General features: G+C 40.5%; 2 protein-coding genes across 5 annotated transcripts in view; one reads left to right on the top strand and one right to left on the bottom strand.

The window, feature by feature from the left end:
* Positions 1-20,454, top strand: part of Egfrap (EGFR adaptor protein) — a 102,593-nt gene that overhangs the window by 68,276 nt on the left and 13,863 nt on the right. For 2 of the 4 annotated variants that reach the window (XM_086838714.1, XM_086838715.1), the window contains one exon: positions 544-699. The gene's annotated coding sequence lies outside the window, so the exon portion shown is untranslated. Of the gene's footprint in view, positions 1-543; positions 700-18,937; positions 19,050-19,230; positions 19,386-20,454 lie in introns of those variants that run through there. The other 2 variants (XR_015272961.1, XM_086838716.1) reach the window with 2 other exon arrangements.
* On the bottom strand, positions 2,588-4,449 carry LOC110184773 (protein maelstrom-like). Its single transcript, XM_020953408.2, has 4 exons — positions 3,846-4,449; positions 3,611-3,791; positions 3,005-3,552; positions 2,588-2,934 (listed from the first exon to the last, which is right to left on the bottom strand). The coding sequence occupies exons 1-4, from the start codon at positions 3,975-3,977 to the stop codon at positions 2,704-2,706; spliced, it is 1,092 nt and encodes a 363-aa protein (XP_020809067.2). The 5' UTR covers positions 3,978-4,449; the 3' UTR covers positions 2,588-2,703.

The following is a 20,454-nucleotide window of genomic DNA, read 5'->3' on the forward strand; positions in this document are numbered from 1 at the left end:
CCTTTCTTATTAATATATTAATATTATATAAAAAAATATATTATAATTATAATATTGTAATGGCAGTGAATAGCTTACTCTCGCCCTCTCTTTCTGTATGCCTCTGTAAGCCTCTGCCTCTCGCTCTCTTTCTTACTCACAATAACATTTGGTATGTCTGCCTCCCTCTGTTGGAGCTCTGTTGCCTCCCTCTGTTGCAGCTCTGTTGCCTCCCTCTGTTGCAGCTCTGTTGCCTCCCTCTGTTGCAGCTCTAGAGAAGGCGCTTACGCTCTCTCTCTCTCTCTCTGTTGCAGCTACAGAGGTAGCTCTTTCCCTCTCGCTCTCTTTCTCTGTTATTATTGATCGGGAAGTATAAATAGAGGTTCTTTGATCGCCGCGACCTCAGTCTGTCCTAGGGGTACCTAGTGTTAACATCTTTAGTGATAGTGATAGTGATTACCCTTCGACCTGAAATATATGACGTGGCCAATGGAACACATCCAGATAAACAGGAAGAGATCTTCGATGCCATGATAATTCTAATTGAAGTCACCACGATTATAGGTCGATACTGGAAGGAATTACATCTAAAGAGATAGTGAAAGAAGAACACTTCGATGAATCCATATCGTAAGATGATACTTAATTAACTCACCAGGAATATAACTCTACATCGGAAGGAATTAAGCAATGACGAAAGATGACGTGTCCTCTACTGGGGTAAGTCTTTATTTTGACAAATATATCATTATTATATTTTAAACATTAAGAGAAGCTATATTAGTGATCAGGCCTAGGTCTAGAATAAGTTGTGCTAGCTATGAATTTATTTTTTCATTAATTTCCTTTTTGCCATGGACCCCATTACTTAATGCTGATCAAGAATTTATATGATTTATAGGGTCGGAAATGGCTCCTTCACTGATACAAATTATATTTTCCTCTGCAATCGATTTTGTGTAAAATTTTATGAAAATCGGACTACTATATCATATAGCTTCCTATAGGAGCGATCGAGAAATTAATACAATTAAAAATTATAACTTTTCCAGTTTTCAACAGATTTTTATCAAATTTGAGATATAGCCGATTCATATTATATATATTATTTAACTGCCATAGGAACGGTCAAGAAATGAACGTTTCAGAAATAACGTTTTTAGTTTTCAGCTGATTTTCACTAAATTTGAGATATAGCCATTTTATATCAGTCTTAAATTTTGTGTCATATACTGCAAATATAATATGTATAGGTGAATGAAATGAAAGCAGGTATTACTTTTTTGTTTTTTAACATAAATATATGTAATTTTTATTGTATGGATTCCTAGTCATCGAAGTTCTATCTGCAAGGGTATATAAACGTCGGCGTGCCGAAGTTAGCTTTCTTTCTTGTTTTCAATATTTTTTCCTCCCTTTTTAATGCGATTATTCAGCTGGCGATGCGTTGCTAATTCCCCAACGAACCCAAAACAAAGGCCACTCACGCGTGTTTCCCCAAAAACCGCTGCAAAAGCTCACCGAAAAACCATACTGCGCTTAAATTGTGACTTTAAAATGCCAGCCAAATATTGGGAAACAAATAAATATAAACATAGTTGACTAGGTTTCGTTGGCTGCGTATTTTGTTTGAATGATTTTATTTACACAACACTTTGGCATTAATCGATTCATGCATTGCCCTCCGGCATTGACTTTTCACATCATTTCGCCTTGTGGAAATTGTTTAAATTATTCGCATTATTTGCTGTCTATTTTTTGGCGGTTGGCCAGCCAATCAATGATAGTTAATTGCATTCTGCGCCGCGCTAAAATTGCAATTAGTTGTTTAATTAAGTTCGCAGCACATTGAGGAGATAATCAGTCCACACATCCAGTGGGACATGAAATAAGCTGGCATTTGGTTAATTCATTGCCTAAACGGATCAGCATTATCCAATCATTCGCTCCGTCTAGCGGCAATTTATTCAAATGATAACAACCAGCCAGCAGCAGCAGACGCCCCGAAAAAATTCACACAAGATTTCCTTCCACTAACCCCCCAAAAAGGGGAAAAAGGGAAAGCCCCAATAAAAAAATCTCGGCTATAGAACTGGGTAAATGTTGTTAACATGGTAACCTTCCCACACACACACATACACACACACACACACTCAGATCCTTGCTAAAGGATACGGCAAAAGGGGACACAGGAACGTGGAGCGTTTTTAATTTGCGTATTTTAGTCACGTTCAGGTAAATCTCAATTGAATCGAATGTGACACCGGATGTGAAAATTGTGCACATTTTCCAAGCATTTTGCGAGGGAAAATCCAAAACTAGGCAACTGGGGGGGAAGGGGGGGAAATGCTGCTGCTATTTTCCTCTTCCAATTGCCGCTGGACGGACAAATGGATGGATGGAAGGCAAAGCACGAGACACAAACAAAGATCGCATCAGTAAGCATGCTGCGAAATGTTCCAGGGGAAAACACGTCGTCAAATCTATCTTATGGCCAAGCCATGGACAGCCGTCGATGAATGACGGGCATGACTCTGGCCCTGGTCTTTGCTTTCCCCCAAAACACTCGAAGAAATACGAGTTCTCCGAAGAATGGAGAAAAAAGAAATGTTTTTATATTGTTTATTCGTGTGATGATATGATGCTGATATTGATATTTAGTTTTATGTTTCAGGTAGTGGAAAGACTTTCCTCTTCGCTGTCATCTCTTCAGGAGCTTATTCTTCAACGATTAGCTTCACCCAATGTAGAGAGCCGGGCTCTGGGACGTCCACGTCCAAAACCAGCCAGACAGGTGTTCTTCTGGACTTTCTTGGGGTCAGGGTCAGGATCAGGAATATGTTTGCCAGGCTTCTTGGGGATGTTTAAAACATCACATACTTGCATGGTAATAAGTCCCCAACGCTGAACCCTTGATAAACTACAGAACTGTGTTCGATCGACGTCCTCGTGAAACTGCCAGAATAAATCCAAAGAGATTTGCTTCATTTTTTTTAATCATAATTTTCATAATATCTTTTCTCACCTTGCAAGAGATGTGGGACTCAAACTCATAAACATCCTTTTTGACGTAGGAATCGGTACACAATTCATGAATATCATCAATCGGCTGCCCGGCGATCAGGAGCAACTGTTTCTTCAAACAGAAGAGTAGGTACTCTATGCCGAGTACTACAATTTCCTTACCCCGATGACAGCTTTTCACTCGTAAATCATCTAACGATGCCTTCACCCTTCCGATGTCTTCGGAATTGGTAAATACGATAAGTGGCTTGCAGCCTATGCACCTCGTTAGATAATCATGAATATTCTTATAAAGCTTATTCATATTACGTTCACCCAAGGCATTCGGAGGCAACGGGAGCCCGTGCGTTGTGGTCGAGTGATGTAGCGCATCTCTGGCCTGGCCGAGATCAAGGCTTCCCGGGTTAATCAGGGTGGTGTACCAGGACATAATGCCCTGCTTCAGGGAAAACCTGCAGGCCGAGAACTCGGCCGGAACATACAAATCACCGCTTACAGTCGTTGTAAAGAAATTATGCGATATAAAAACGAAATGACGATTTTCCAGGCCTGAAAGAAGGATAAGAATTTTGTATAAAATCGGAAAACTATTCTACATCTCACTTACCATTCGCCTCCACGGCCTCCAGCACCATGTTCTCAGTGGTTCGCTTCATCTCTTCGAGGCGTTCCTCAGCCTCGCGTAGAGCCAAATCCATTTGGACTATTTGACTGGGCTTTTTACGGGTTTCTAGGTTGATGGTCATGGCCTTCTCGACATAGGGACTGCGTTCCTCTGGGGTCATTACCTGCAAGGATAATGCCTAAAGTCCTGCGAATTTTGCATATCCTTGGGTGCTTACCTTCCAGACGTCACCGCAACGTTCAACTGCCTGTGCCAAGGACATGCCCTGGCCCACGGGGTCTGTCTGACGCCACTCTTGAACGAAAGTCATAAATCCATTCGTTACTCTCTTGGTTTTATTCGGGGCCATTTTTCAAGGTTGATTGGTTATCAATAGATAAACGAGAATTAAAGGTTTGAAAGGAATTCAAAACAAGTCGCACAACAATTGAATAACAAAAATTAAACGCAAGAGAAGCAAAAATCACGTCGTACTTTTTTTTAGGCACTTTTTTAGATGTTAACACAGGGAAAGGAACAGTTCGACTGCGAAATATAGCCGTACGTAGACGATGAGCATGACTTTTTCACTAATGAAATTATCATGGCTTACTAGATTGTTGAAATAAATTGTTCATTGCTTGAATTTTCCCTCAAATCCTTACCTTTTCCCTCAGTGCAAAGAGAAATCATGGATATCGTTGTAAACAAAGCGTTTACAGGACACTACAGACGGCATTTCCCCGTCTCCTTTCGCTCTAGATTGTGCCATTTTCAAATTCCCATTGACGTGCTCCATGGGTACTTTGTGTCCGTGTCCACCTGGTTGTCCCTAATATGCAGCACCTGATTTTTATGACGAGGAGAGCGTGAGATGAGGGAGATGTGGCTGCCATGTTGGGTCTGTTGGCGGTGAAAAAGGTGTTAAAATGGGGCAATACATATCTCGGCACGCACTTTGCGAGGCTGTTGTTAGCCCAGGACAGGTGGCAGGAGCAAGGATGCCACACACACACACTCATACATCCTGTTGCCTCTTGCTTTTCGCTTTGATGTCGGAGTGTTGGCAAATATTGACTCGGCACATTAACGGCAATTTGACCCGGGGCACAGACATGCAGATCCAGCTCCTTTTGTTGCTAACAGTATTTCCTGTCCCGGCTCCTGTATCCTGGCATCGAGTTAGCCACTTGGCCCTGCTCCTGTATACATATAATTACATTGTTATTTATTGAATTTTCGCCCCGAAAACATCAGCAACAGCAACAGCAGCAGCAGCATCCGAACATAAACAACCACGTCAACTTTTGGCCATCCGCAAAAATTGTTTAGCGACAAATTGTCACAGGCGCTGACAAGAGTTCGCATCCAGTTCGAAACCCACTCTTTGGCCAGAAGGACAGGGGACTGACTGACTGACTGACTGACAGCCCAGACATGATGCTCTGCCGCAAAATATTCCACAAAGTCAACAGCGGCAAACACAAAATGAGGTCAACCATGAAAATTGCACCAGCGGCAGCAATTTCTCATTTTGAGTTTAGCAGGAAGACCAACAAAAACTGAAGTACGAGAGCGGAGCTCTGAAATCAACCGAAAAAATATAAAAATAAAAGAAAGAATTTCGCGATGCAGTTCATCAGGGACGAAGGCACTAAAAAGGGGATATTGGAAGGATATTGGAAAAATAGAACTGAGATAAATGTTGTGCTTCAGAAAACACATTATTTCAACAATTTGGAACTTGAAGATTTTTAAAATCATTTTATAAGTCTTAAAATAATACAAAGAAATTAGAAAGCTATTAAAAACTAGTCGATTCTTGTAAGAAGTAATGCTATTACGTACATTCCTCGAATTAATTTTAACCCTGGAGCAGATTCTGTGCCACATTTGATAGTATTTAATTATTCTTTACTTTATTTGGTTATTGTTAATCCCCTAAAGTTCCCTTAAGTCCGCCACTGCCTTCCACTGAGTGCCAATGTTCTCGTTCTGTTGCTTGTTTCTGCGGTCGATCAGTTGCTGTTGCCGCATGTTTTTGGCGTAGTTGCCGCTCTGATGATGCTGCTGCTGCTGCTGCTGCTGCTGCTGATGTTGTTGCTGCTGCTGCTATGTGCTGTTGCTGCTGCTGGTGTCATGTCGTTCATCAGCGTAACAATTTTTATTGCCGTTCGGACCGCAACTTTGTTGTCGATAAAATTTTAATTCGCTTTGGCTTATATTTTTTTTGCTTGCTTCTTTTATGTGATTTCAATTTGGGCTTTAGCGAGAGAGTAAAAGTTTTTGCGGAAATATGGGGCAACATTTTGCTGATGATGCTTTGAAAGTGTAGAACAACTTAATTGGAAGGACAAATAAACATAAAGTTTTAAATACGCAATATAGTTGCAAGGCTGTAGAAAATTGAGATAAAATTGTTTAGACAATTAGAGTTCTACCAAAGTCTTCCTGTCTGAGACTTGAAATAAACAAAATTTACCTTGTTAAAATGTACAATTTAAATTCAAGGGGTTTAAGGGCATTCTTCATTCGTTTCTGACTCAATTTTTGCATGCATCCTTCGACGTCCCTGTGCCAAATTGATTTATAGCGTTCAAACACGTTTCCCCCAAAAACCCAAAAAAAATAAAAAGAGCTTTTTGCCGCAAGGGGAAAACCCGAGCAAGACGACACCACAGCAATCACGTCCCCAATTATAAACACAACTAATTGCCCCGGCAAATGTTGCATGAAAGCGTTGCAAATTCTTAATAACATGGCATACAAATTTTGTGCTAAATTGTCAACATTAGCAATGGGCAGGGCAGCTATAGAAAGAGGAATAAAGTTTGGATTAAATCAAATTAAATACTTTGTTAAGAAAGGGTTACTCACCATTTTGAGTTGTTTGTTCTGCCAGTAATCGTAGGGGGATATGCTGCTCACATCGTTCTAACTAAAGAGATACTTTGCCTTGTTTAGCTGCTTAAACTTTATTAACTTGCACAAGCCCCAACCAAACAGTTTATTGAATGTTTTTGTCATTTAATTTAATAGATGAAAACATTTGTAAAACTGTCAAATTCGGGTGCAAAAGGGGAAAAGAAGCGAGAAGGAGACTGGATTCTATAGAGGCCACATTTATCATGGCTACCGTTTTTAGCTGTGCACGCTTTTGACCTGCCCATGCTGCACAGTGGCAACTTAAAGCAGCGATGCAATACCAACGCGCGTGCCACTAGCAGCAGCAGCAACACAAAAAGCACAGCAGCAACACAATGGCAACACGAAACCCTCGGCGAGTTGAACTTGCTCAGTGATCTTTGATCTTATCTTGGCCAACAAGCAGCAGGTAAAAGTGTTATATTGAAGATAACTGGGAAGTGCACTGGGAATAATATTGGGATGAAATATATGACGAAAGGTATTCCAAACAGCAAGAAAAAGGGGTAAAATAAAGCATTAATAGTTGAAACCTCTATGAATTCTCTGCAATATCTTTATATATCATATTTACCTTGATTTTTCAATAATTTTCTGTAAGTTTCGAATGGTTTTGTCTCTGCTGATTAATTAAATTTTCACATTTTTCAAGCCCTGCTTCCCCATGTCCTCATTAATCGTTCGTTCCGGCCTTTAACTGCGTCTCCAGATGCATAATATGGCCACGCCCCAAGCATGTTGCAAGTGCCACTTTTGGGCTGTTCTCCCTCCCCACTGCCCCCCACTTTATTGTTGGCTGTTTAATGCGTTTTTAAAGTGCACGAGCCACGCCCACGGGGCGTATGAAGCATTTGCAGTTATTCAGTTTCAATGTGGCAATGGCAGTGCCAGTGCCAGCAATTAGCCAGCGAATGTCATAAATGAACCAGCAAGAGCACACAGTGCCACTCCGCATCCGCCTCCCGCCACTAGGGCCACTTTCTGCGGCTGTCAAAAAGCTGCGCCAACTAATGACAGTGCGATTGGAACTGGAATTGGACTGGGACTGGGACTGGGACTTGGAGTGGCAATGCGAATGAGCTCTGCGATATCGGGGATGGACTTGTTGGTTGCCAAGATGTAAATGGAAGCTGGGGCAAAATCGAGGCAATTACACATGCAAATTGCCGAGGCCCCAAACCTCAAAACTGGAGTCACACCGCGAACGTGAAGTGAACACCATAAATCAGTTGTCAGTTGCCAGCAGATCTCAGTTTGTCTAAGCACACGTCAAATTGCAGTTGTTCCAGGGGGGGCATTGGAAAGGGAATTGGAAGTCTGTGTGAGCCGGGAAGCTACCTCATTAGCAAGAGAATCATTAGCATCTTATGTTTTTTTTGGGGGGGTAATTATCAATTGTTGAAAGCCAAAATTTGGATAAGAATTCAGACGAGGCCTAGTAACATTTAAAAAATAAATGAGAAAATATTAATTAATGAGAGGGTTTTAAGAAAATGATGTTGCAAATTCAACATACTAACTAAAATTCGTGGAAATTTAATAGAAATTCCTATTCCTAAACAAAAATGCTTATTTTTAAGCTCAGAACTAGTTGTAAAGAACCTTTAATGTAGGTCTTTAAGTAAACCTTTATTTCCAGTCTAAGAACTGGTTCATACCCCCTTCTCTCCCCGCCCCCCCACTCCCACTCGTTGCCATCTTTGTGCCACCTTGGCAACACACTCAAAGTTCGCGGATTGGAAATGCGGCTTATGCCCAGCGACATGTTGCCGGTGTCGTTGTCGCCCAGCAGCAGGAATTGCTGCTGACGTCGACGCGGCGACAAAAAACACGCTGCCAAGTGATGCGGCGCCCAGCAGTAACAGCAGCAGCATCTGTAGAATCAGCAACACTAGCAACAATAGCAACATCAGCAGCAACAGCAACAGCAGCAGCAGCAGCAGCAGCAACAGCAGCAACAGCAACTAGAACCCAAGTTCGTGCCCGTTTCCGGCTCGTGCTCGTGCTCGTGTCTGACTTCGGCTGCTGTTGCTCGTGAGCTAAAGATGTTGCCATAGTTTTTTTTCATATATTTTTTTATGCCGACTTAGAAAACCCCCTTCTTCGAGTGGCGGAAAAGTCCGCTGGTTTGGACTCGTTAAAGTGCCAACATGTCCAGTTGCTTATCAGTCAACCTCGCTTTTTTCCGCTTGTCATAAATTATGAAAACTGTTGCAGTTTTATGGACGCCTTTTGTTTACACAGCAGGCGGCACATAGACGCAGCCAAGCACTGTGAGAAAACAGGTACATAGTATAACGAGATCCCAAGTAAATATTAGATTTAAAGATTGAAACATATTTGCTACACTTGGTATTAGTGAACAAGAGTTTTCATTGGCTTTTTCTTGGTATATTTCACTACTAATTTATTGCATACCATTTTCTTATATTAATTTTTTACAAATTTGTATTATTTGTTGTCTGAATTAGGGGTTTTTCCCCAAGTGCATTCGAATATTTAGTGTTCAAACGGAAGAATCACGCGTGGTCGCGACGATAACTCATCCAAGTCACGCCGTCTGCCGCGGTCTCCGAATCGTTCCGCTCGCCCGGTCCTTGGAGTTCATCTCGCGGCTAGTAGGAGCCACAAAACCGAAACCGCCTGCCACTTCCTGCCCAACGCTTTCCCCGGCTTTTCCGTCCCGCCTTCCATCTCCACCCACTCCCACCACGCATTGCAAATCATTTTTGAAATGCAGCGACGCACGCTAGCAATGAGCTCCGTTGGAAATCCAAACATTTTCCTTCACTCTCCTCATCTCCCGGAAAAGTATTTCTATTTTCCCCATCCTCCTGCTCCTTCTGCTCCTGCTTCAGTGGTGCGTGTTGGCAGATGCCAAACATTTTTAGATGCGACTGCGAACTGAGGCTTGTAAATACTTTTGCCAAAGTGGAGACGCGGGATTTTCTCAGTTCTCAGTTCTCAGTTCGGTTCGTATTCGCGGTATTTACTGGGCTCTGTGTTTGCTGCGATTGGCATTTCCCCAGCAGCCAGGAGGAGTTTCCCCCCAAGTCGGAAATGAGCAAGGCAAACATTTTTAATGCATTTTTAATTAATTTTTTGCCACGTCAATGGGTTTTTGGGGTGGTGTGGTAGAAGACAAAGTTGCCACTTTAGTTAACAGTAACTGTCGGGGAAATTACCAACTGGTTGGTAGGTACTTTAAAGGATATTAAAGGATATATACTCATTACCTTTAAAGGGTAACTATTGGTAATGCTTTCTTGCAGTTGCTAATTTGCAAGTTCTCAAGTTTACTCTGGAAAATAACTATTAATTGACTTTATCATTGTGCAAAATCTTTCTCTGCTCTTATCCTAACCCATTTGAATCGTAATTGCCATAAGACGTTAGCCAAACACTTGTTATAAACGTTAAAAACGTAAAAACCAACTTGTGATTGGCCTGTTAGCCACTAACCCTAATTGAGCCATCAATTAATTAGTCGGGGCGAGGCATAAGCATTTCGAGAAGTAGTGGGAATTATCAATTTCTGGCCAGAAGTGAGCATTAAAAATTATGAAGCCCCTACGCGGGTCGTAAAAAGCGGGTCTTAGCCTTATCATAAAAGATAACAAACCGCTGGCAGGTCGTAAACGCAATGTGCTGTGGAAGCTGGAAAGTGGAAGGCATTGTGCCGCCTTCCCACATGCGTTCCACAAACAATGTCCATGTGAATGGAAGCAAACTGGTTGTTGCTGCCGCTGCCGGAGTGTATGTGTTGCTGTTGACGTTGACGTTGTGTGTGTGTTGCTGGTGTGTGTCGGTTGGTGTTGCTGAGGCACAGTGCCGGTGAAAATAGTAAGAGCTTTCTGAATTGAAATATGTTTTTTGGCTTAATTATGGTTCTTAATAATTGTTGATTTCGTATTTGAGATTCTTTGGCACATAAGAAACTTTTAATTTTTCGAAATAAAAATCTATAAATATTTACATAAATAATGCAAATATTTTAGGTCTTTTTGAGGGCACAGAAAAGTTTTCCGAATTGAATTTAGTGCTTTTTTAGCTGAGTTATGATCAATATTCAGTCGAGTTTATAGAAATCAAATCATTTCATATTTCCCATATAATTTCTCCCCTTTAACAATGATATTGTATTAGAACTTTTTTATAATTGCTATTATCTTGACCGCAACTGTATATACGACTCCTGCTGTTGCTGCTGCTGCCTGGCCTATTGAATGTGCATCGAAATTTATGTGGCCTTTTTTAGTCGTTTGCGTCAAGTCAGCGGAAGCGAACGTCGTCGTCGGAGCAGCAGCAGCAGCAGCAGCAACATTCGCGGCAACATCCAGCAGCAACAGCAGCAGCAGCAACAGTCGTCGTGTCGCATGTTGCCATCGCGTTGTGTTTGCGCGTTTCGGTGTAAAGTCGCACAGAGAGACAGGTTGCCAGGCGGATTTATGTTGCAGCCTATTTCGTAACAGTTTACAACAAAAAGTAAATAAAATAAAATGTGTGCTTGTGCCTAGTTTAAGCCATTGCGAAACAAGTGTGCGGGGAAAAAAGCAACATTTGTGGTTTCAAATTGGTCGCCAGAAATTAACGAGAATTAATTGATTTATGCCTGTGACCTTTGAAAGTGAAGTGCCACCTGTGGAGCCACAAGGAGTTGCAGATAAAAAAGATACGAAAGAAGGTAAAATGCGATGATATAATAATTTCCTGGTATTTATCAATTAAATTTATAAATCCACTGCATAACTAAATTGAAAATTTATACTAAAAAGAAGAACTAACAGAAGTATTTATTAAAAGGAAACATTAAAGGAATATATAGTATATGGCAGAAAATGTTATTCAGCTAAAGAATACTTTTTGATTGCAGCATAAAGTTTATAAATATTATTTACCTTAAAGTATCGATGTTAATTCCTTTTACATGAACCACATTTTATTAGGCATCGTTAAATCAGATTACTATTTATATTACACATAATTATTTGTGTATTTTGTTATTTTACTGGTGCTTACCTGTGTCATTAAATAATTATGCAATCATCTCAATGCTAGCGCCTGAGTTACCTGTTGTAAATTAATCAACTCGTGGGCCGGCATAAATATGCAAATTAAATTGAGGAAGCCGGAGATTGTTACACTTTGTTGGTCAGCAGCAGCAGCTGCAGGAGAGCGAACATGTTCTGTGGCTTCTTATTATTATTTTTCTCGATTTTATTTTGTCAAGTTACCCGTTCCTTTTGTTTCGAAGCGTGAGAATATTCACTGGGCATTAATTAGCCGTGGAAATCAACGGAAAGCCATCGGCAACTAATTGTTGGCCATCCTGTGGAGAACTATAAACACGCGAAATAAATAGAAACTATTCGAGGAACCGATTTGCCCAGGTGTGTGTGTGTGTGTGTGTGTGTGTGGAGTGTAAGTGGTCGGGAACAGCATAAATCACACCCCCGCCACTCGACGGGTTCTGGCCATGTTTGCACAGCGTGGTACGAGCTAAGGGGTCCACCTCCGACCCATTCCACAGACTCATTAAGGTTTTAATTTACAAGTTTAACTCGAGATTTAAACACTGAGATTTATATGCGTGCCGCGAGAGGCAATAATCAACGGCAACAACCCGCAATCACGTATGGCAACAAGCGAATGTCCACCTACGCAAATTGGTTAAACAAACCCTCAATGAGGAGGGCCGCGTTGGAACTGTGTCGGATTCGTAATCGAATATGCAACTCATGAGGGGAAACTTTAAGACAAAACATGACAACAGCAACAACGCAACATCTGCAACATCTGCAACATCTGCAACATCTGCAACAACAACGCCAACAGAGATGAAGATTTGCGCAAACAAACAGACATTAAGATGATTTAGTCGGGTCTGAAGGATGCTTGCTTTGGGAACTGATTCAAATGCGGAGCAGCGAATGAAATAATACACTACCAGAAGAATATAAATCGAATTTTGGAGATGCAAAGTATAAGCTGAATGATGCAAGTTTCATCCACTTGAAGTATGCCTGTAAGTCATCTCAAGGCCTCTCCAGGCTTCTCCCCTTTTAAAGGATTCAAAAGACCCCAAAATTACAAAGTTGATTGAAACTTGTAATGAATTTCAGGTGGAAGGCAGATCTAACGCACCACAGAGCAGCATCAGCAGCACCTGCAACATGCAGAAGCCACTGGCAGGGACTGGAGCAACACGTGCATGTGATTTGGAAGACAAAAACCGTTCTAATTTCTCAACTGTCAGCTGAGAGAGGTCTCCACTTGGCCCGCGGCAACGGACAACTTGCAACTTGCGAGTTGGGACTTGCAACTAGCAACTGGCAACTTGCAACCCCTCTCGTTAGCCTGGCTGTTGCCATAGCAATTATGCAGCTGGGCCTCACAAAAGAAGGTCGACATTGCTGGTTGTTGCTGGTGTTCCGGCTCTTGGCTTTTGGTTCATGTCTTCATTTTGGACTTTTTGCTGCAACTACACATGTTGCTGGTGTGCTCGAGCAGCAAGCAGCAGCAGCAGCAGCGGCAGCAACACCAAGAGCAACATGAACGCTTTTTGTTTGTTTGTTTGCATTGGCCAGCGCTTTTGGCCCTTGGCGCTGCGATGTTAACCCTAAACCTAAACCTGGCCGCCTTTATTAAGCCAAGTCACTTGCTGCAACGCCAGCAACAGCCACTGCAATCTGGGCGCTTTTTTAATAGTTTTTTCGCTGCAAACTAGTTTTTGCCACGGCCCTCTGGTGTTGACGTCGCCTCTGGTCGGCTTGCTCGATTTGGTTTTCCATCGTGTTTCCCTGCACTGAAAGGAAAATTCGGAAGGGGATTTTCTATAATTGATTAAATTTATCTAAAGGAATTTTGTTGAAGGTGTACTTATCATTTTTTAATTAACAGGAAAGAAAGCAGTTAAGCCATAATATCATGGCCTAAAATCTGATATATTTCCACTATGCTATTTTTGTGGGTAAATAAAAATTTTTCAAATATCATAGCTAAACCAAAAATGCATAAATTTCAATTCGGAAAGCTCTTCTAATTATTACTAATTTTTAAAATATAGAAAATTCCATTTTTTTTAATTTTTTTTACAATTTTAACGTAACCCCTTATAAAATTTTGATATAATTTCAAAAAATTTGATTTTTATCAAACATGGCTAGATCGAATAGGCTGCTTATGCTGATCAAGAATATATATGATTTATATTATCGCTGCGTTTCATGCATCTGACTCAAATTTGAATACCCTGCAAAGAATAATTATTGAATAACATAAAGAAATACTTTTTGGGGCTTCTACTATAAAAACTTCTCTCTGTGTACTGTCCCCCCGTCCCCCATAATTTGCAGCGCTTTAATTTTTCCTTTTTATTTGCAACACTTGTCGTTTAAATGCAGCAGCAGCAGCAAAGTGTGGCCAATAAATTAAGCGCGGAGCCAAAAAAAAGACAGGGAATCGAGACACACGAACAGAAATATCATCAAAAGCCCAGGTTGTTGGGGGAAATTATCTATGTGGTTCTCAGCCAAAGTAAGGAAGGTCTCGTCGGGTCCCCAGCTCCCTGCTCCCAGCTCCCTGCTCCCTGCTCCCAGGCCTCCATTGCAGTTGCCAAGTTCCGTGCACAATCGCAACAAATGGCATTTTTATTGATATTTCGGTCTGGTTGGCCTGGCAGCCGCATGTTGAAATATGCGCGCCACCTGTTGATTTTGTTTGGCGATTACCGGAGGAGTAGGTGAACCTATACCTGAAGATATATAAATATATATATGTATACAGTTGGAGCTGGCGGGGCTGCTCGTGATTTGCGCCGCAAATTAAAAGCGAGGGCGATGCATATAAATAGCAATTTGGACAGGCGAATTAAGGTAAACGACTGCAGCGCACAGCAAATCTCTTGGAGAAATACCAACGAAGGAGGCGGGAAAACAGAGCTGGGATCGTTGAGTTGCCCTGTCACATAATGGCTTCGAATTATATCAACAGCGGCGTGACTTTAATTTTCAACAAATTAAACAGAGGTTGGATGCTGGGCAGGCGCAATAAGCAATCAACTAACTCAAACAGAAGAATAGTTTAGTGGGGATAAAATTATACACAGAAAAACTAAAAGGATGGTTTCTAAAATCAATGTGGATAGTGTAGTTGAAAGGGTATACAAAAGTTAATTCATTTGGATACAGATTGGGAAGGATCTGTTGATTATTTAAACGACCTTTCAAACCAGGAATAAATTACTTTATAATATATATCAAAAGTTACGATCAATTAAAACCCCATTTAAGAATAATTAAATTCACTTATAAAGTGTAAATATTTCTTGAGAATACACTTTAATAGCCTCACTTCTTTAAGGTTCCCCGGAACCATCAGAGTGCAACACGGGAAACTTTTAACTAACGAAACTAGCGACTAAGTAAATTCCAAGTTTATCAGCTGCTGCTTGCCCACTCAAAAGTAACTTTATCTGCATCCAATTAAAGGTTTTTCCAAGTATTTACTGGATAGTGGATTGCATTTTCGTTTGCTCCAATAAGATAAGCCCGGAAAATGCATCGTTCCACACTCACTCTCTTTTGATATATATAAAGTCGAGGCTGTTGACAGACGTAGATCGAGATAAGGCGCTGATAAGCAGTAAATTTGACAGCCATAAAGCAAACGATTCCAAATGGACAGGTAGATATAAATGTATGTATATATGAAGTGCAGTGAGAACACAACTCGGGAGCGGGGAAATGAAATTAATGAAACCTGTTCCCCGAACGAGCCTTCTTTATTGTTCGCCTGTCGTTTAATTAAAAGACAATCAAAAACGGCAGCCGCAGCTGGATGGCTCAGACAAAGGTGAAGTGGATACGAATCCAGCGGATGCCAAGAGTTCATCAAAATCAGGAGCAAAGTATCTACAAGATACCAGATGCACTCTAAATAAAAGAGTTGGATGTTGAGTAAATAATTTGAAGGGGATATTTAATTACATTTGAGAAATCTTGAACGAAATCTATTACCAACATTCAAAGTCGTCTCTAAAAATTCCTATTATCTATTTTACCAACACATTGTTAGTTTTAAAAGCCTCTACTATTTTCTTAGTGTACCAGATCTGCGATCCCCAGATCCAAGATCCAAGATCCCAGATCCCAGAGATTCAAACCCAAAGGGGAGCAGATGATGATGGCAGCGGGACAGGAGTGCAAAGAACCTGCTGGGGGATTTTTCTCTCGTTTTTATCGACATGTTTATGCGTTTCGTATGCCCCCGAACAAGAAGTCCGACAAATGTATAAATATTTACACGAAATATTTACGATTTGGAGGAGACCGGGCGGCGGAGGGACGACCGCAATATAGCCGCCTCTTAATGAAATGCTAACGATATTCATTGGAAAAATCACAAGCGTAACGGGGCCCGAGGTGGGGGAGGAAAACCAAACCGCAGATGCCAGTTATCCAGCTATCCAGCCAGCCAGCCAGAGTTTACATTTCAGAGCGTTGCAACAAAGGAAAATTATGTAAATGCTGGGAAATTGTTTCGAGGGGTCTCCCTCCTCCTTACTTTTGGCAAAACCGGCAATTTTCACCCAACATTTTCGGCAAATCAATTTCAATTGCCGGGCCATCAACCTCCGGGGGCGTTTTGGCCAACGCGCTGCTGGGGGCGTGGCACAGGCCGTGGCTTATAATAATAATTGAATACATTGAGGCTGCAATTGAATCGAGGCCAGGCCGAGCCAGAAAGCCATTCGCATTCGGGCAGGTGTAACTTGGCCAAGTGGAAATGCTTCGGTTTAATGAAAATGCTACTTTGTTGGCAGCAGCCTGGGGTTATGACCAGGCCATAAATGCAATTGGGTTTGCTTTCAGCCTCGAGTTCAGATCGGGTCTAGAGATGTATTGGCCAGCCACTGTAATCAGTTTTATATCGACAATATTAGATGACGATTATCATTGATTAATTAATTATGGTGCTGAAATTTCTAAATCAATTTAAAGAACGTTGAATGGATCACAAATTAAACCCAAATAAACTTATGACTTTATATTGGGTAAATATATTTATAAAATCCTATAAACATTTTATCAGATAGCGTTGTATTTCGTTAGATATATAAAAGAAAAATATTTGATGCATCAATAATTTATAAATATCATGAGAAATGTTTATGAATCCTTCCGATATTTTTTCGACATATCTTTAAGCCATCTCTAGATGGCAGACCTTGTACTTTATGCAATTAAGGCGTCTGTGCTTTAAGATTGTTCCCATTCCGAATCAGGGTTAAGTACCCGGCTCATTTGCATGCCGTGCAATCCTGCAATTATCCCATCGCCATCTCATATCCCATCATGAAAGCGACCACACAGCGATTTCGTTGGATGCTCGCCAGCTCATCACCGGATCCTCCGACAGACCGTACCAGGGCCACCGTAATAACTGTAACTCTTCATCAAAATAATGTAATTATCCAAATTGTTTTCCTTGAAATTTGTTTACATCATTTCTGTAGTTCCTTGATCGAGTGGCGGGGGGCAAGAGAAATAAGAGAAGACTGTTAAGGCGAAATGTAAAATACCCTACTTTTGAATTTCTTTGTTTTTTTTGTATAAAACATAAGTATATTTTTGCCCTTGCAGGGTATTATATTTTCAGTCAGAAGCTTGCAACGCAGTGAAGGAATCATTTCCGAACCCATAAATCATATATATTATTGATCAGCATCAAAAACCGAGTCGATCTAGCCATATCCAAAAGAAAATACATTTTTGCAATTTTTTTTCAAAATTTTAAAAGGGGTTACATCATTAAAAATCTCACAAATCGCGAAAATTTTACATTTTAAACTAAGTATGCAGATTTGTTACCCTGATAAAAACTAGCATCGAAACGCTTTTCGCTTTCCGAATTGAAATTAATCAATTTTTGGCCAAGTTATGAGTTTTTTCAACTGCAATTGGTTAAAAAAATATCAAATAAAATTATAGGTAAATATCAATGAAAAATTGCAAATTCGTGTGTGTTCCTGGCAGAATAAAATGCCCAAAACGTTGAGGATTGCAGAAAGTCATATATATTCTGAATCGCCATTAAAATCTCAGTTAATTGGAAGCAAAAACGTGAGAACAAAAATTTTGACCATTTTAGCAAATTTTTGCAAAATTTTAAAAGGGGTTACATCATTAAAATTGTCAAAAATCGCAAAAATTGTACGTTTTAAACTGAGTATGCAGATTTGTTACCCTGATGATAACTAGCACCACAACGCTTTCCGAATTGAAATTAAGTAATTTTTGACAAAGTTATGATCGATCACAGTTTGATAAAATTTCACAAATGCAAACTGCAAGGGTATACAAACTGTTCTCTGGTTTTAAATAGATCTTTAAAGTTTGTAATATGTTAGTGTTTAGTTTTTTTAGTTTGCATAATCTCTTGCAAAGTTAGGGTATTGTATGTTAGAAGGGAAAAATTCCATCAGCAGCAGCATGCAATGCAAAGCGGTTCCCGTTAAGAGCCACTTGAAGTGGGGCTAACACACACTGGCGGACATAAAGTAACACACATGCATATTCCATGGCTTGCGGATGCAGCAAAGCTTCTGCTTTTCTCTTCTTTTTTTTTGCACTTTTCCGAACCGACGCTTTGGCAACAATTTCATTTTAGCGCCAGCAGCATTATCATCGTGCAACTTCTGCCCGGCCACACATCATCTACATCCCTGAGTTTGTGGCATAATCTTCATTATCATTAAAGCGGAGCACAGGGAAGCGCCGCTAAACTGTTTAACGTTTTCCCCCTCTTTTTTACAAATTTTTCCCGAAGCTTCCGCTTTTGCTTTTATCCCCGTTCTGGGCTAAGGACTTGGCAGGAGCAGATCTGAATATATGCGCATATATGTTTGCATTTTAATTGCATTGCATTCGCATTCCCCCGACTTCCGCTTAAAGAAGTTTCTTTGCTTTGCTTTATTTTTCTCACTCGGCATAACATATTTTTTTGGACTTTTTTCCACGGCTATTAAACACCTCAAGCTGTCACTGAAAAGTGGCATTTCACGCTGCGGGGAAAAATTGAGCCGGAAGAGCTCTTAACACTGAAGTGAGTGACCCATTAGAGTGAAGTGTCTGCCTCCGTTTCGAAGAGCTCCAATCGATTGCAAACACGAAATTATCTACAGGAAATGAATTCAGATAACCATTAGCAACTGTATATTATGTAAACATTCTAGATATCTTTTCCCAATTCAACCTTGAAAACTAATTGTTATATCTACTAACAATCTGTGATAAATGTATTAAAGAAGCTTGGTAATTTGTATTAGCTACCGATATAATGAGATCAGTTATAGATATTCTATGGTCCCATTTCAAGTTTACTGGCGTAAAATACAGTCATTGAAAGGCAGATTAGTAAAAACATCATTTTAATTCAAAAAACAAGATCGACATGAAGTTAATTGGGCTAGTTTGTTCATTTCTTATCTTAGCGAATGTTGTTATGGGAGACATGTGTATGTATTATATATAAGTCAATCATGTTAAAATAAAAAGCTAATTATATTTTAAATAGCCGATTGCGAAATATCTAAGAAACTGTGTGATCGCCCAATCTATACAAGAGGCAATTAATTAAAAATATATATATATTTTTATAAAATATATATTATATATATATAAATATTTCTTTTTTAGACATCATTGATCCGCCACCTATTGACTATCGAATTATTGACTAGCATCAACACAACACCTAAAAGTGATAAATAACTCAAAAAAACTTATTGTGCTTTCAATAAATAAATACACAGAAATGGTATTTATATTTAATGGTATTAATATTTATAAAATTGACTTGTCTACTATCCTTTCTCTCTCACCGATCACTTTTCCCATCGCTTGTCGGTGTAATTGCTTTGAACAATTTTCGGACTCTGGTTGCTGCCACTTTGGGAATAGAATTTTCCATTTTCCGACTTCATTTCCCCCGCTCTTCAATGGCAGCGCCGGTAAATTGCCCGTCCAGCGGCTTGTCAACAACAATAATAATTGTAATAACCAACCCGGCGACGAGTATGAGCCATATATACATGGCCGACTATTAAGGCCATGTTCTGCCGGCGAAACAGCCTGACAGGCCAAGTTAGCAGAGGGTTCAGAGGTGGGGGGAGAGCAGGGTGGCAGGGAGGCAGGGAGGCAGGGAGGCAGGTGAGGCAATCAAGGCACAAAACTTTGCTGCCAACGATTTACTTTGCGAAACGTCGTGTGGGGCGCCGTGTTGGCCGCGAACTCGTCCCGGCTTAAACTGGATATTGTCCGCCAAGAATAGAGTCCCAAACTGTGGACTGAACTTTCGAGGGCGGCCTGTGGGCCGACGAAGAATGTGTGGCTATGAGAGGAGAATTCGTCAGGGAAGCCACTTTGGGGTAAGGTTTAGCCAAGGAACAATTAAAATTAATTATTTAAATATTTTAAGGTGATGTTTCGCTTAGTTAGGAAATGTATCTTTAAGGTATTAACTACAGAAAAACCTTCTTAAGAGCCTATCCTCTCTCTCCTTTCACTTAATCTCACTTTATTTCCCATTCATGTTCAGTAATTCTACAATATCGAATCGGTGATCGCAAAATTCGCTTCCACTTAACCCACTTAGTACGATCCAGAGAGATCGGGCTGAGATATATGTATAGTGCCAGTACCAAGAGCAATCGTCCGAAAATTGGCCGACTTGATTAGCAATTCCAATTAGAAGTTTTCTCATTTCTGACAGGCTGAGCGACAGGCATGGAATAAGCCCCTTCGTGGTGACCCTCCTCCACCCCTCAGCCCCTCAGCCCCTGGCTGGTAATCATCATTATGATGTTCATCTGGCATGCACAATAAAAATAAACAGATCATAAATAATATATGAATTCAATT

The sequence above is a fragment of the Drosophila serrata genome, unplaced genomic scaffold (genome assembly GCF_035046125.1).
Source record: "Drosophila serrata isolate PLE 108 unplaced genomic scaffold, ASM3504612v1 contig_359, whole genome shotgun sequence".
NCBI classification, from domain to species: Eukaryota; Metazoa; Arthropoda; class Insecta; order Diptera; family Drosophilidae; genus Drosophila; species Drosophila serrata.